Genomic DNA, 17,089 nt, shown 5'->3' on the forward strand with positions numbered 1-17,089 from the left:
CAAAGGGTATTTTTGACTTTTAATATATGAACATTAGGGAGAATTTGGGCTTTTACATATTTTGCTTTAATAGAGTTTATTTGTGCCGTTAGAGACTAAAGAGTACTACTATCTCCTTCTCTCTCCTCTACAAACTAAACCCAGCTTCTTCTTCCTTTAGACAGCCACCAGCTTTCTCTCTCTCCTCTAACTCCACCATTACCATAATAGATAACCAGTCAACCACCCACCACCAAACCAAAATTCCTCCCCACCACACGACCACTAGCACCGCCACCGCTCCTACTCTATGACTCCACCTTACGACCACTAAGCACCGCCTCATCGCTCCTAATAGACGACCCACCGCACAACGATGATAAACCTTATCCTTTAGGGTTAACCAAGCCATTTATTTCACCATTTTCTCTTAGGGTTTTCGTTTAATTGGTGGCAAAGCCGCCAGATATGTGGTGGTGGAAATGGTGGTTGAGTTACAAGCAACTCCAATGGAGGATAGTATATAGATAAGCGGAGTTGAGCTTGGTTCCTCCATTGTTAAAACGTGAAGGTGGGTCTTCTCTTTCTCTCTCTTCTATTTGGAGGAAGAAGTTAGAAAGGAGTTTAACGGACGTTAACTTTAAGACTTTAATGACAGTTGGCCAAAGAAAAATATATTGTTTTATAATCTGTAGCACAATATTCAAGGCAAAATATTTACGGAATTGCCATTTGGTTATAAACATGGGCTCCCTCTTTACTCTGTATATATGACTCAATTTAACCTATTTTAGTACAAATTATGCCTTTTCATTTAAATCAAACAAATTCAAATTGAAGAAACTATAACTCAATTAGTTTCTCTCATATTCATTTATTTTACCCTAAAAATTAATATCAAACAAATTCAAATTGAAGAAATTATAGCTCAAGTAGGTTTTCTCATTTTCACCTTTTTTACCCTAAAAATTAATAATACCAACTACCAAGTCCGTAAAATTATAAAATGACCATAAAGACAATTTTATTTTATTCTTGTATATATTTTCTTCTATCAAAAAAAAAAAAAAAAAAAAAGTCCCAAAAGTAATACGAACGTCAAAACCGCTCGCTCGTTCGCTACTCCCTCCTTCGCTTACCCTTGCTCTCACCCTCACCTTCACCCCTCATATATATTTTGTAATTCCCGGCGATTTGTCACATTCTCAACACAACCCATCACAACAATTTTCTCTCTCCTCTCCAATTCTCTCTTCCTCAACCCAACCCAACCAAACCAAACCAAACACCTCTTCAATTCCCTCTCATTCCCCCACCATCTTTACTCCCCTCTCTAATGGTCATTACCGCCGGCACGGCGGACTACGGCGACCGACACCGCAGACCACAAACAACGCCGTCACCGGAAGAACAACAACAACAAAAACACAATCTAATGGCGGCGATGATGGTTCCAGAACGATCCAAAGGAACTCTAACTCTCCCCAATTTCTCCTCTCTCCCCTGCTTCAACGTCACCTGGGGTCGCCGTGTACAGCTCCGCTGCGTCAAGGAAGATAACGCCGTCGATCATCATAACGACGCCGTTGAAGGCGGCGCCGACGACTTACCCTTGACTCGCTCCGAGTTCAACCACCATCGGAAGCGGAGATCCAGTGACGACAATGCTAAGATTGGGATCGAAGGATTAGGTGAGAAACTCATACTTGATTTTCGGGCCGAAGTTCATCAGATGCAAGCCGCTTTTCTTCAAAAATCCGACGTCGTTGTTCCACCGACGACGGCGGTTGAGACCAGACCTTGGAATTTGAGAACGAGGAGGGCTGTTTGTAAGGAGCCTAACAATTTTCCCGCTTCTTCTGATCGGAAACATATTTCTTCTCCGGTGGTTAAATCTCCGGCGAGGAGAAACGCCGGTGAAGTTAGCGGCGGTGAACATGGCGGTGAGCGACCGAGAGCTAATTTTTCCGGGACTCTCTCTAAGCAAGAAATTGAGGAAGATTTTCTAGCGATGTTGGGTACTCGGCCCGCTCGTAGGCCCAAGAAACGGCCCAAATTTGTTCAAAGGCAAATCGATGTAAGTTTATGTTTTTTCAATATTCTCTTGAAAATTTTCGGATATTTATATTTAATAGTGTTTTTTTGCTGTTGCATTGATTGATTTTTTTATTTTATTTTTTTGGGAAATTTTCAGGCAGTTTTTCCCGGGTATTGGTTATCGGAGATATCAGCTGATATGTACAAAGTAAACGAACAGCCTCAAACTGGATAATTTTGGTAAATTTTCAGTCTTTCAAATTTATTTGTCATTTCAATTTTTGAATTTTTGATTTGGGTTTTTTAGAATGAATATTGATTTTGTTTGTAAATTTGTATTGCAGAATAAGTAATGTGGGGAGAATTGGTTGCTAGTCCAGTGTAGATATATGGAGGGAAGAATTTTTATTCCTGCTGACAGAAAATGGTAAACTTTACAAGATTAATCAGAGGTGTTCATCATCATCATCTATGTGCTCTACTGGCCGGGAATTCAACGCAAGTTTTAAATTTTCGGGTTTTTTGTTGTTGTTGTTGATGTAAGTACAGTTTATATGAATAGAGATGCTAATCTTGGGTTACTACTATATAGAGATTCTTATGTTTTTTGTTTTGGAATAAGAGCGGTTTATTCAATAATGAAGAAATCGAAATTTGGTTTATGATTTGTGCGTTTGTTTGTTTTCGATTTAGATGAGAATCGATCGGATTTTTGGTAATGTGCTTGGACGCTTGGTTATGCATTTGGATTGAATTTATTTGTGTGTCAATGGAAATTATATGTGGGAAGTAGCATTTCTGATGAAGGCAAGTAATTTTTAGTGTGGAAATTAATGGTGGAAAACTTTGCTTACTTGCCGCCCTTTCTTTTTATTCTTGGGTGTTCCGCCTAAATATAGGTTTTTGTATTGTTATATCATATATGTTGTTGATAATATTCTCCTGAAACTTGGTAGCTTGTTATTGTTGTTTCTTTAAGTTTCGTGAAAGCGTGAAAACGAGGCATTCTTGTCATCTATTCCACTAAACAATTGATTTAGTTTGGATCCTCTTTACACAATTTTGTATTGCATCCAATTCATTTTTGGTTTTTGGGAACGTTATTGGTGTTGGTCGATGCCTGATCTTATGCTATTTGATGAAATGCAATATTGCATATAGAAAATATGGTGTGCAAGGGCTGATTTGCACAATGCCAATAGCTGATCCTGTTGTGCTGTTGTGCATGTAACTATATAAAATGCGCTATGTTGCTTGTCATGAAAATTTGATGCAAGAAATTATTACAGTAAATGGATTTTACAACTGACCATATCTCCTGAGCGAATACCCTGCCTTTTGCTGCTCGTTGATTGCTTATGTGCAGAGCTATTAGTCTTATTACTGGTGATGGACCTCTGTAGTCCATTCATCGGAAGCCTTTAGCCTCTTTCTAGTTGATTCTTTGAGAGCGAATGCTGATTTCATATGCGAATGCTGATTTCATATCAAACGTATCCTGTCCTGGTAGTATCTGTATGTCTGACTGATTCGTTGTTCCTCACTTATAGTATTATGTACAACTCTTTTGCAAAACTTAGCCTCCATTTGAATTTTTTTAAATCTTGTAGAGCATTAGATATGTTATGAAATGCCGAAGTGTTAAGCACCTTCTGGCTGATGAGCACAATGACATCCATTGAGCGATTTGAGCCATTAAAGGTTGAACAATGACTTCGTACATATTCGAGTTTCTCGTACTCGCGCGTGAACAGTGATGGCGGGAGAGTCCTTAGAGGGTAGCATAAGCAAAGGCATTGATAGAAACATGGTAGTACTGAGTACCTTTTAAGGAGTCATGGAAATTCAAATGACGAATCGTTAAGCGGTTATCCTCCTTTACACGCACACTAGGGGTTTGACACACACCTTATATAATTGAATATTCGTATTTACATTTGTACATGTGGGTTTGGAACTTTGGAAGTAATTTTGACCGTTACGAACCGGGTTTAACGATCTCATCTATTGGACCCATTTTGTATTACTGCAAATCTGCAATCATAATTTGAATAAATGTTTAATGTTTAAATAATTCACTTTTTATGTGTTTTACTCGAAATACTAAATACCCTAATTTTAGTCATAGACCACCACCGAAAGCCCCGACCCGGAATTGTAGCTCTAAGTTGCCTATCATTTGGGCTAAATGATTTGGGCTGGGCTATTAAGTCCATAAATATATATATTTTTATAAAGTCCATAAAATTTCTGACTGACAATTTCAAGTATGGGCTTTTGTTTCTAAAGCAGGCCTACATAGTGGATAATGTCCAACAGGGTTTGCGTTTAGGCCAACCAGTTTATGTAAGCAATTGGTCTAAGCTGCACCCTTGTGCAGCTATTCTAGCTGCAACACCGGCCTACAAACCCAATTTCATACGCACCCCATTAAAAAAAGCCTTAAATCAAAATGAGCCCACCCAAAAAATTGAACATATCTTTAAAACGCATCCCACTCAACCGTCATTTTACTCATTTATACAAAACCGTCACTTCCAACAGCTATTTTTTTTTCAAAATAAAAAATATAATTTTTTTTTTTAAAAAACCGTCACTTCCAAACTTAAATTTCTAAAATTTATTACTCCTCTCTTTGATTTTCTCTCTCTAACAATAAAACACAATTCACTCTCTCCTCAAAACCAGCCATGGACATTCGAGACGAAATGAAAAATCAAACGGATTTTCCCCAAAAAAGGTAATTTTATGTAAATATCACTTAAATTTATTTCAATTTATATGAATATCACTTAATTTTGTTTGAATATTGTTCGATATTCTATTGTTTGAAATTTTTATTGGAATTGTTCGAAAATTTAGTGAAATCAAACGGATACCTTATGTTCATAAAATATTTTGAAATGTTCATAATATTAATATTTGTTGTTCATATGAAAAATATTCTTAATGATCATAAAATGTTCTCATTTTGTATATTTTGTATGTTTATGCTTATGTTCATATTTTGAATGCTTATGTTCACTTTCTGAAATGCATATGTTCATATTCTTTTATGCATATGTTCACTTTCTTAAATGCTTATGTTCATATTTTGAATGCTTATGTAAACTTTCTGAAATGCTTATGTAAACTTTCTAAAATGCAAATGTTCACTCTCTAAAATCCATATGTTCATATTTTTTATGTATATGTTCACCTTATGAAATGGTTATGTTCATATGCATTCAAAAAATGAACCAATGTATATGTTCATATTTTAAATGCGTATGTTCATTTTCGAAATTGCATATATTCATATTTTTAATGCATATGTTCATATTTTTATACTTATAATGCGTAAGTTTTATAATCATTTTATTTTTTATTTCTTCATTTTCTTATGTTCATAATTAAAGGCCGTAAATTCAATTCATATGAATTACATGTTCACAAACCTAATCAAATTGATCAAAATTCATTACAGAATCACCAAATAAGAAATCAAAATTCATACATAGATCAAATTGATAGAAATTAAACAAAATACAATTACAATTGAAGATAATCTAAAAAAAACCTAATTAGTAATTACAAATCAACAAAACAAAACACTAACCTGCATTAACGATCTCTTCAGGAATAACAACTAATTCCATAGTAAGCAACAAAGTCAATCGAAAAAGTGAAACAAAAGAGAAAAATAAAGAAAACAGAGGAGAGAGAAAATGAAGAATGAAAGAGGAAAAACAGAGGAGAAGAAAATTTTGATCAAAATTTCGATCAAAATTATTATAGGAAAGAAAAGTGACGAGAGATTATTTGAAAAAAAGAAACAAAAAAATTAAAAAAAGGAAAGATGTACGCGGGAAGAACGTTAGCTAAAATATGAAGAAGAACAAGTTGGGATGCGTTTCATGCTAAAATAGCTGCGTTTAAGGCTATTGCAGCTATTACAAGCATGCAACCAAGAATATGCGTTATTTAAGCGTTGTTTGGTCAAGAGATCTAGGTTGTTCTAGGGGAAGAAAGGTTTGGATTAATCAACATTTTTTTTATACATTCGATGTACATAAATTCAAGGGTAGGTTTTTTTTTTCTTTTTCTTTTTTTTTTTTTTTTTTTAAAGTTATTTTAAGATTTTAGATGAGTAAAAATTATTAATGAGCAGATTATACCCTTGGGGTGCACCTAGCACCTTGATATATATATATATATATATATATATATATATATATATATATATATATATATATATATATATATATATATATATATATATATATATATATATATATATATATATATATGGGTTAATTGGTTAATAAATAATACTTCCTCCTTTACATATTAGTTGCAAATTAAGGATATTATTTGTAAGACATAAAAAATTCCAAAGTTGCAACTAATATTTAACGGAGAAAGTACTCCCTTTGTTCTTTTTTATTGTTTATGCTTTGACTTTGCACGTTTGCCATTACACTTGTTTGACCATTAATATCTTTCATTACATACTTGTCAAAATTATAACGATTGAATTTTTAATAGGAAAAATTGCCTTAAATAATCCGAATTTTGCATCATTGACTCAAAATAATCCCAACTTTTGATTATTTTTTATTAATCCGAACTTTGATATGTATCCGCTTCAAATGGTTGTTATAACAAGTTACCTGACACGTGTTTTCGTGTTGGCATATGATTGGACAAAAAACTAAAAATAAAATTAAAAAATTTATAAAAATGTTTAATTTATTTACCAAAAAAATAAAACAAAACTATTAATTAATTAATAGAAAAACCACCCCTCCATCCCAACCACCCTCCCGCCGCCTACTCCGCCAGCCCGACTCCCACCTTGGGCCGTGCCCAGACTCACCCGTGCCGGCACCGGAGCCGTGCCGACCTCCCTCACCCGAAACACAAACCCTCTTCCTCGTCTCGATCCCACCCAATCAAACCCGAAACCACCCCACCTACCCAGATTTGAATAAAGGTGGTTTCGGTTCAGGTGGGGGTTAGGGCTTCGGGTGAGGGTGGATTCGGTTCAGCTGGTGGCAAGTGAGGGAGGTTTCGGTTCATGTTGTGGGCTTGTGGTGGGCGAGAGAGGAGAGAGAAGGATGAAGTTCTGCCGTTCTCTAGTGGTTATGGTGGGGTTGCGATTCAGGTTGGTGATTGTAGTGAAGTTTTGAGTTTGGTGGTTGAGGGGGTGGGAATGGGGATAATGTTTCGGTTCAGGTGGTTGTGGTGAGGTTGGTGTTTCGGGTGGTTGTGGTAGGGGAGGTAAGGTGGTGGAGGTGGCTGGGTTGGTGTTGGTTTTGGTGGCTGGGTTGGTGTTGGTGGCTGGGGTTGATTTGGTTTTTTTTTTTTTTTTTTTTTTTAATTTGAAAATAGTTAGTTTTAAATTATTAGTTAATTAGTAACTAATAAATATTTCTAAGAAAATTAAAACTAAAACTGATTGTTGACCAATAATGTGATGACACGTGTAAATTAAATTTTAAAAAAAAAATTACCTACTCAACAAGTTGTCGGTCACTTGGGACCATTGAAAGCAGATTTACATTAAAGTTCGGATTGTTAAAAAATAATCGAAAGTTGGGATTATTTTGAGCAAATGAGGCAAAGTTCGGATTATTTTGGACAATTTTTCCATTTTAATAAGGTACTTGTTAAGACGAATCAATAAGACACTACGTGATTATATTATGTCTTATTATTGGGAATAATTTAGACGATTATTTCATCTTATGATTAGTGTCAAAAATCAAAACGTAACCAATAAAAAGAAATGGAGGAAGTATTAGCGTGAATAATCTAAACCTCTAATGTAAGCGTTTTAGCTGTGATGTTTCAAAATTTTCGTAAGCAATAGATTATTGTAATAGTCTATTCAGTCATTTTAATATTTTACAAGATAAAATGTCTAATAGATAAAATTTATTTTGGCTCAATGCTTTATTTCAATGACTAATATATTTAGTTACCGATATGTAACAATTATAGAGGATGTTTAGCGGTAAGCTTAATGGGGCAAAATTAGTTGATTTGACTAATATTAGTTAATTGACCTCTACAATAAGGTAATTGGGGTGTTTGATGGTCATTTGATTTGAAGAGTTGATTCCACCCAATAAGCTTATTTTCAATAAGATGTTTGAAAGAGCTTTTAACGAGTTTATTCAAGTAATTTAAGATGAAATGCCAATCATACCCCTATTTAATAATACTTTGCATCATCTAGTTTATCGCGTTAACATAGAATCAATCAATAACTTAATACTAAAGCAGACACCGGGAGTTACACGTGTTACATCCTGGTACTGCTTTTTCCCTCCAAACCCCCTTATATTTTTCACCAAAATCTTTTTTTTTTTAATATTTGATACAACTATAGTACTATATTATTTTAAATCTTTTATATTATCTTTACGACAAATATTTTCCCTTTTATTTGATGCACATACTTCTTCCATACACATTTACCTAAAATATTATTCCAACGCCTTTTTAATTATTTTTTAAACGGAGTATTATTAGATTTTGCCAAAAAAAGTAATAATAAAATTGATTCATATAATTGATATTAAGGATATTATTTCAACGCATCACTTATTTTTTTTTTTTTCAAGTACCTCAAATTATTTCAATTTAAATATTAACTACACATTCAAATTAATTACAATTGTATTTCCGAGAATCTGTAACAATATACTAAAAAAGGTGAATAAAAATGACACGTGTCATCTCTTGATTAAAATTTTTCCCGCCTATAATTCCTTTCTATTTTTGATTTTTTTTTATTTGTTTGTTTTAATGTCAAATCTTCATCACGGCATAACCTATAATATTTTATTTTTTTTCATGTTGCAAGATACGATATTAGATTATTATCCAAGATTACTATATATTATAATTCTTTTATTTGGCAATAAAGTTTATTTCAATTAAATGAAAATAATTTTAGTAACAAATTATATAAATGTATAAATATAATTTATTTTCTAATCAGTGTCAACAAAAATTTGCAAAAATTTTCAACCATTTTTAATTTCAAATAAAAATTTAATAATACAATATTTAATCTTAACTAATCAATAAACATATATAATTTCTCCAACAATACTAATCTTAATTTAAAAAAAAAAAACTGCTACAAATAATAGTTACTGAGTAGCAGGGTTTTTTTTTTTTATAAAATTGATTATCATAAAGTAAAATAAAATCAAATAAATTTTTATAAATCGTTGAGCCGGTGAAGCTTATCAACAATACGAAGGGTATAACTATATATGAGTATATCGTACTTCGGGGACTTATCTAAAATTTTCATTTTGTATAAGAAGTAGTATAAAACCTCAAAATCCATAAATTTCTTTCATTTTTTATTTATAAAATGTTACAGAGTATACATGCATCAATAACCTTAACATCTTTTGTATGGGTATAGTCACAACTCACAAGCTTTTAAAATTCATTTTAAAATACAAGTATTATTTTTTGGGGAATTGTTGTTGAATTAATATTATAATTCATCACAAAAGTTAGTAAAAACCGGGCATGGCACGGGTCTTTTATAATACAATAAAAAAAATAAAATTGTATTTTGGTTGTATTTTAAAATTGGGTAATGTTATATGTATCTTTAAGGGTTATATATAAGCATTAAATAAACTCTTGAAAATTGATAAAATAATTAGGAATTTATAATAAAAACACGCGTAAATCAGTGTAATTAGTGTTTATATTCTTATGATTTCTTAACTTTATACGATTTTGTAGTGTGTATTTAATACCTATATGTATCCCTAAGAGCTATGTACAACATTTTCCTTTAAATTTTTTTAATTTTTTGAAACATTGATTACGATTTTAAGAAATATAGAGTACAATTGATGTTTTAGAATATATACAATCACGCGATTGGCACATTTAATCGTAAAATCTTCATATGCTTTGATTTGAATGTCCATCAAAACGATCTACTTGGCAATTCTCATACAACTTTGGAAATTGATGCAGTAAAGTTTCGAATTGTGAATCATAGCTTGTGATACACTTATTAAGAAAAGAGAGTGATTTTAGCAATGAGTGAATATTCATAAAATCATAATCATGTGTTCATAGAGAGTGATTATTCATAAAATCATAATCATGTGTTTATACTTTATAGGATTGTGGATCTCATTTTGCCCATCAAATAATACTCCGGTTATATATGAATTGGTCGCAACGATTTGACCAACATATGAACATAGGATTTTAGACACTTCACTTGACTTGCTTTATACAAAGTATTTTGTCAAACTAGCCTGGCCACACCTGTTATGAGTGTCCATTTAATACGACTAAGGAGGATCCACTTCAAAACCATATGTCAATGAGGGGAAGTAGCCCCTTAGCCTTATAAAGTGGACACGACTTTCTCTTTTCTTCAATGTGGGATACATATCTCAATATTCCTCTTCACTTTTATACTCTTTCAATGTGGGACAACACTTTCACTTACATGTGGGTTTTCTCATGGGCTGAACATATTTTATTAGATGGTTGTTGATCAGGAGTTGTTTTTAACCCACATTAATTAAATTATGGATTCATGCTTAGTAAGGTATAGAATTATAACTAGTAATTTAGGACGATTTAATAAGCTAAGCAAAGTAATGCAACTACTTTGGAACAGAGAGAACACATACTTTAACCTTAGAGGGATGGTAGGAAAAATAGATCTCTCCCTGTCCCTCTCCCTTCCCTCTATTCCCCGAGACCCCGACCTTGAAATTAAACTTGTTTTCCTTACTTTCCTTTCCCTCCCTTTTTATTTCCATTTCTTCTTTTCAGGCAAATTGTAAAGGTTAGGGAGAAAAATAATTATCATCAGTGCAATCAAAGACTAAGGCGTCACTAGATAAATGCAACCTTCACTTTCAATAAATCTATGACATTGACTTTTTACACTATTTATATTCTAATTTTGACCACTTCTAGTTACTCCGTATTACGGAGTTATATACATACTAAAGGTCAATATAATAATTATTACTCCGTATAAGGTTAATCTCGATGTATATTATCAAAGCAAAACCTAGTGAGTGATATCTCCTGAATTTGTACTACACATGTGATGAGATCTTAATGGTTGTCAATCAATAGCCTACAAAAATGACCAAGATGTTTGGGATCCAACGTCTTGATGGTCAATGGTAGCACGTATGCGAGGTCTCATGTGCATGTAACCCACCTTTAACGCCTTTTGACATCTCCTCCAATCTCCATTACCTCGCAACACCCAGCCTAGGGTTGGCACTTACATTCCATGAAGCTTGTCATTTTTGTTCTCATTTTTTTGGACTCGAGTAATAAAGATACGAAAAACATGGAGTTGAGAGAGTGGTGTAGCCGTGTAGTACGTAAAATTGTTGATGGATGTAAAAAAAATGGTGGATAAAAAATAGAGAGAGAGATTGAAAAGATGTAAATATTGAGAAAAATATGATGTGTTTGCAATAACATTTAAAAAAAAAAAAAAAAAAGGGTAGTAAGTACATCGAATATATAATGCCATCTAAAAAATGAAAGGTAGTTCATCATTAAAAAAAATAAATAAATAAATAAATAAAGGTAATATACGTAGTAATTACTAGTATAATAAAGGGTAATGATATATGTATCACTGCACTTAGGGTTAAGAATACACATTTAATACCTTTTTTAATCTGGTACTCCATTTTAATTTAGGGGGGGGATTTGGGTACATACACGTTTTATATGAGCATCGCACAACAAAAGGGATTTCGATCATTTTTTGTGAAAATTTAAATCAAATTCCAAATTATTAGGATTCCTCATTTTCTTATTTTAAGTGATTATTTCAAAGGGGAATTACAAAGTGAAACGGAGGGCGTATAATTGGAGTCTTAATGGTATTATCAGATACCACATTAGTATCATTAAAATCTACCTAGCTAGTACATAAAACTCTATTTATACTACTAGAAAACATCATGACATATATATGCCATAAGAGGATATTATAATGACACTAGTCCATTACACTATCTAATTGTACTATTTATTTACTTAATGGCATCATATATATAATACAAATTAACAACATACGAAGTACTTCGTATTTAATTTGATCACATGTTTAGTAAAGGAAAATTTGCAAATTGCAGCTATTTAAAACTTGTATTTTGTAACTTGCAGCCATTTAAAAAAAAATTGCAACTCAATTCAATTTTTTCATCGGTTTTCGTGTCGAAAAATGTTCGGTCAAGGTTTTAGCGGCCATTTTAGCCTTAAAGGAACCAAATTGAGATCGGAATTGACAAAAAATTAACGTAAGTGCCTCGTTTTACAGGAAAAAATAGGTGCCCACAAATCGATACATTTTTGTTACGCAAAACAAGGCACTTACGTTATTTTTTTGCCAATTCCGAGCTCAATTCGGAGCCTTGAGGGCTAAAATGGCCCCTAAAACCTTAAAAGAACATTTTTCGACATGCAAACTGATGAAAAAATTGAATTAGGTTGCAATTTACAATTTATAACAACTTTTGGGCTGCAATTTGCAATTTTTTTTTAAATGGCTGCAATTTGCAAATTTTCCTTTAGTAAATGAATAAAACATCAAGGCAAGGAACATAAGGAGTATATCAAATGTGTGATATATAGAGAATTTGGGTACCCAATTCAGGAGGTTTTGATTTTTGAAGAAGCTCACAATTATTTACACAATACTTCAATCAAATGAGAAAGAATGAATTGGAAGAAAGGCTGTCATTTAAGGCTTCACGTTGGCACTGTCCTTGTTAAACCACCAAACTAGTAAAAATGAGTATTAAATTTCATATACAAACACGCTCACTCGTGGGCATGCACCAAGCAATGAGTCGTCTATACATAGAAAAATACTAAAAATGTCTCATTTCTTTTTCTTTCTATCTTAGGTACCATTATTACAAAATAATGAACCAAAACTAAACAAATCTACACCAACTCTAGAAATGTGTGGAGTTGGAAGATTTAACACTGGATTAATCCTCAAATTATTGTTATAATTATTACCATAACCATAATTATTTCTACTATAATTATCCTTTACCTTTCCCTTTTGAGATGATTTACTATTGCATACATTTTGTTGTTGTCGTTGTTTGAGTGATTGTTGCTTCTTCAACTTATTTGGTGCAGAACCAGTTGAATTACTCCGCCTAAACAAACTCGAATCCGATTTCAAAAAATAATGATCACTTGTTGAATGACTTCTCCTTAACATTTCTGTTGACCCAATCAACACTTTGTTATTACTAGTAGAAACATTACCATTATCAGAACAATTACTCAAACTGTTGTTTCTGCTAAATTTCCTCAACAACTTTGAATGAAAATTACTGGGTTTTTCTTCTTCTACTATATTTTCCAAAAATTTACCTGTTGATCCACTCCTAGATAATATTTTCCAAGACCCAATTAACCCTTTTCTCTGATTTCTATCACAGTTCAAACTATTACTTCTCCTGAATTTCCAAAATGATTTCGCCGCTACTGCAGCAGTGTTAACCTCCTCTTCTTCTTCTATACTGTCTTCTAAGAACTCTTTTAAACTCTTTTTCCCCGTATCCGTAATCGTTGCAGACAGGAGATCCGAACAGGATGTTACTGGAACTTTTTGTACAACTGCTTCAGATTTTTTTACCTCTTCTTCCTTTATTAAGCGAGTAGGAATGATTTTTCCATCAGAGAAGAGCTCATCTGCTGACGAAGATTGAAATGTGATACTTGTATCGACATTGAAAGCAAAATCGAAAGCTGAATCGACAAACGAGCGATCCAGCTTACAGGAATAGTCGTTGATGTTGGTACTTGTCTCGTTCTCTTCCAGATCTCGGGAAAATGAAAGTCTGGGACTAATCATGCCAACGAAATTCTCGGAGAATACATCTACTGCCATTGTTGATGAGTATGATATGGGAGAGGGAGAAAGGAATATAAGGGTAGAGAGAGAATGATAATTGATTGAAGAAAGATTAATAATGAGGTTATGTTCTTGAGTTGATTATTATTGAGGCTATTATTGGAGTTGTGCATTTGAAGCATTGGAGGGAATATTAAGGTTGCAAGAGTGAAAACAATCACTATCGAGAAAAAGACATAGGGAAAAAATATTTAATGGTGTAACAGCACAGTTTTCTTTTCATTTTTTGTCCTGATTAATTAAGAAATTAAATTTAAATGAGCCGCCCGTAAATTAAAAAAAAAAGAAAATACTTGCCTCCTACTAGATATATTTTTTGGTTTTGTATATAGTCTACTCTTATTGAAAATATCAAAAAAGAGTAAGGGGGAATGTATATGATTAGGATTTTGGTTGGTGAAATTCGAGTTCTACATGTCATTACATGGTACTGCCTGTTTTGCGTACGGCTGGCCATATATTGTGTGACTAATTGTAATAGAACAAAATAACCTCTATAATGCTAATCGAGTAATTCCTTTAACATTAACCAAATAACCCCTATAACATTGACGAAGTAACCCCTGTAACACTGACCAAGTAACCTTATAACACTAACGAAATAATCTCCATGATGACTGGCCACACGGTGTGGCTAGCCACATACTCCATATAAGAATTTGTATTTATGTAAAAAATATTACAAAATTATATTATGATAGGTTTCCTAACAAAATTTTGATTTTCCATATTGTAAGCTTATATGTTTGATCAATGGATAAGAATGCAACCAAAGAGTTTCACAAAATTTAATACTTGAGTTCTTATAGGTACATAAGTTCAAACACGACAAATTCATAAAAAATTACGTTCAGAAAAGGGTTAAAAATGTTAATAAAATTATCCTACTTAAATTTACAGCTAAAATAATTTCAATTAACTTCAAATAAATTTCGATATGTGAAAATTGGATGAATTGAAGACATCCTTGATCACAAGTGATTAGTGTAAAGCAATTATTTTTGGAAGGGGTAAAAGCTCCTTGCATTACAAGAGTGGGTAAAAATGGAAGATGTAATGATAATTGGCATGAATTAAAGTGAGTAGGAATAGGATTGGTTGCACCGAAAGGCTAGAAAAGAGAGGGAATTTGGTAAGGGAGTAATCTTTTTGTTACTTTCTGCTTTAATTTAACAAAGAAGAGATAAATGCGAGGAATTTACGGTTTCGTGTTTTTAATAGGACACAGAAGAAAGGCTATATATGGCCGTCAAAATAACGATGATTGTGGCCGCTTTTCTGGGTAAAGTCTAGAACTTGGTTGCATTATGTTTTTGCCATTTGGTCAAACTTATTCATCAAAATACTAACCAAAGTTGCTCTCTTTATGTTTTTATCACCTCTTTTTCTCCCTCTTATCATTCTAGTACTCAATTGGTTTCAAATTTAAGTAAAGGTGTTGCTCTCTTATAACTTACAAATTAAGTTGGTTACAAATTAAGAAAAATATATTTAACTAAAATTACTCTCACCGTTTCATTTGATGTGTCACAGCTCACAATCACAAATGTGTTAGAGCTAAAGTCTTCGCTAGGTACAAGATAGAAGTATGTAAAAAAAAAAAAAGGAATAATTAAGGGTAGTTTGCTACGGATGGGTTAGTTTGTGTAATTACTGTGGGCTATAAGAATTTTATTGATAGGTCTACTTTTCCAAATACGAACATGTGTCAATTAAATTACTATTTAACTGATGAAAAACGAAAACATAACGTATTGAATAAGTCTAATATATATATATATATTTAATAATTTGTGTGAAATTTTCAAAAAATTTATATGAATTGAAATGTCCAAAACTTATATTTAAAGTTTACAAGTAGAGATGTTAAAAAATTACATGAACATAAAATGTCCAATACTTCAAACCTTGTATCGTCTCTCTGTGAGTCCGGACTCACATATTATCTACTTGAAATAACTAGGATTAGTTGAACGTGGTTAAATCCAATTTTGTTGGTGAAGTTTTGAGAATTGATACCTATAATTAGTACCAAATATAAGGGTTCAAATCATGTTTACATCATTTTTTCTTCGTAATTTTCTATGCACCAACAACTAATAAAGCTAAAATATATTGATGTAAATTTTAGAGATTATTCTAATTGTTGTTAATACACCACCCCTTAGTGAGAGTAATCGCCTAAATACCTAAAAAGGGTACAATAACTTATCACTAACCCTTTTCACTTTGCCTATTTAGCTTTACTTATTTTTTTCTCCTGAAATAAAGGGAGTACTTCTTTGCTCATTTATTTGTATTTTGTAAGAACATACTTAAATAGGAGCTTAATATAAGTTGTTGCACTTTGCAAGGTACGACTATTTATACGAAATTAAATAAAGCCACTTACAAAATTAAATAAAGCCAAAAACTATCTATTTAATGTATTCCATTGATTGATTCAACTTTAATTGGTTATCTTGCCAATGTTAAATAATTCTATATTCTAGTCATTTTCATTATTAATATTGTATATGGGAGTGTCTTCATCAATAAATTCTAGGAAATCAATGGCTTAAGACCCAAACAATCTTGCAACCAAAAGAAACAAAGATTATATTACATTTGCATTTTCTAATCATAACCATTAGAGGATTAGAGCATACATCAATTTCATCAAGTTGTATTATTATAAAATATACCATTATATATTCCAAATTAATGGGGGTGAATCAACAAATTGGTTAAATGAATTAGAAGTGGCAATAATATGGCGAGCATCAAGAATCTAGTCAACTAGCATATAAATTGAGGAAAAAGCCTTAAAAAAATAAGAAGACGTACGACCCTACATTATCACACACATACAGTTAGTTAAAACAAACCATCACAATCATATTTTATTTTTATTATCAGTCTTGGCTCATGCAGTATATATTCAGTTTACTGACAATTAGAATTATATAAAGTTGATAAGATCTATAACAACAACATTTCCACGTGGAATTTACACTAACATAAGGGCTCCATTTACATAGGTTCAAGTTCATCTTTATCGAGGAAGTAGAAATGGAGGAATGTTAGGTATTTGTTGATACATAATATGTTAATTCGTAAAAACATTAGTACCAC

At 32.3% G+C, this 17,089-nt stretch overlaps 2 protein-coding genes across 2 annotated transcripts; one reads left to right on the plus strand and one right to left on the minus strand.

Moving 5' to 3' along the window:
* Positions 1-1,200: 1,200 nt before the first annotated feature.
* LOC110715510 lies at positions 1,201-2,683 on the plus strand. Its single transcript, XM_021894093.1, has 3 exons — positions 1,201-2,056; positions 2,174-2,256; positions 2,361-2,683. The coding sequence occupies exons 1-2, from the start codon at positions 1,316-1,318 to the stop codon at positions 2,249-2,251; spliced, it is 819 nt and encodes a 272-aa protein (XP_021749785.1). The 5' UTR covers positions 1,201-1,315; the 3' UTR covers positions 2,252-2,256; positions 2,361-2,683.
* A 10,140-nt stretch (positions 2,684-12,823) lies between these two features.
* On the minus strand, positions 12,824-14,248 carry LOC110715521. Its single transcript, XM_021894105.1, has one exon. It carries the CDS (start codon positions 13,949-13,951, stop codon positions 12,944-12,946), a length of 1,008 nt encoding a protein of 335 aa, XP_021749797.1. The 5' UTR covers positions 13,952-14,248; the 3' UTR covers positions 12,824-12,943.
* Positions 14,249-17,089: the final 2,841 nt, after the last annotated feature.

This window comes from Chenopodium quinoa, unplaced genomic scaffold, assembly GCF_001683475.1.
Source record: "Chenopodium quinoa cultivar QQ74 unplaced genomic scaffold, ASM168347v1, whole genome shotgun sequence".
Classification (NCBI taxonomy): domain Eukaryota; kingdom Viridiplantae; phylum Streptophyta; class Magnoliopsida; order Caryophyllales; family Amaranthaceae; genus Chenopodium; species Chenopodium quinoa.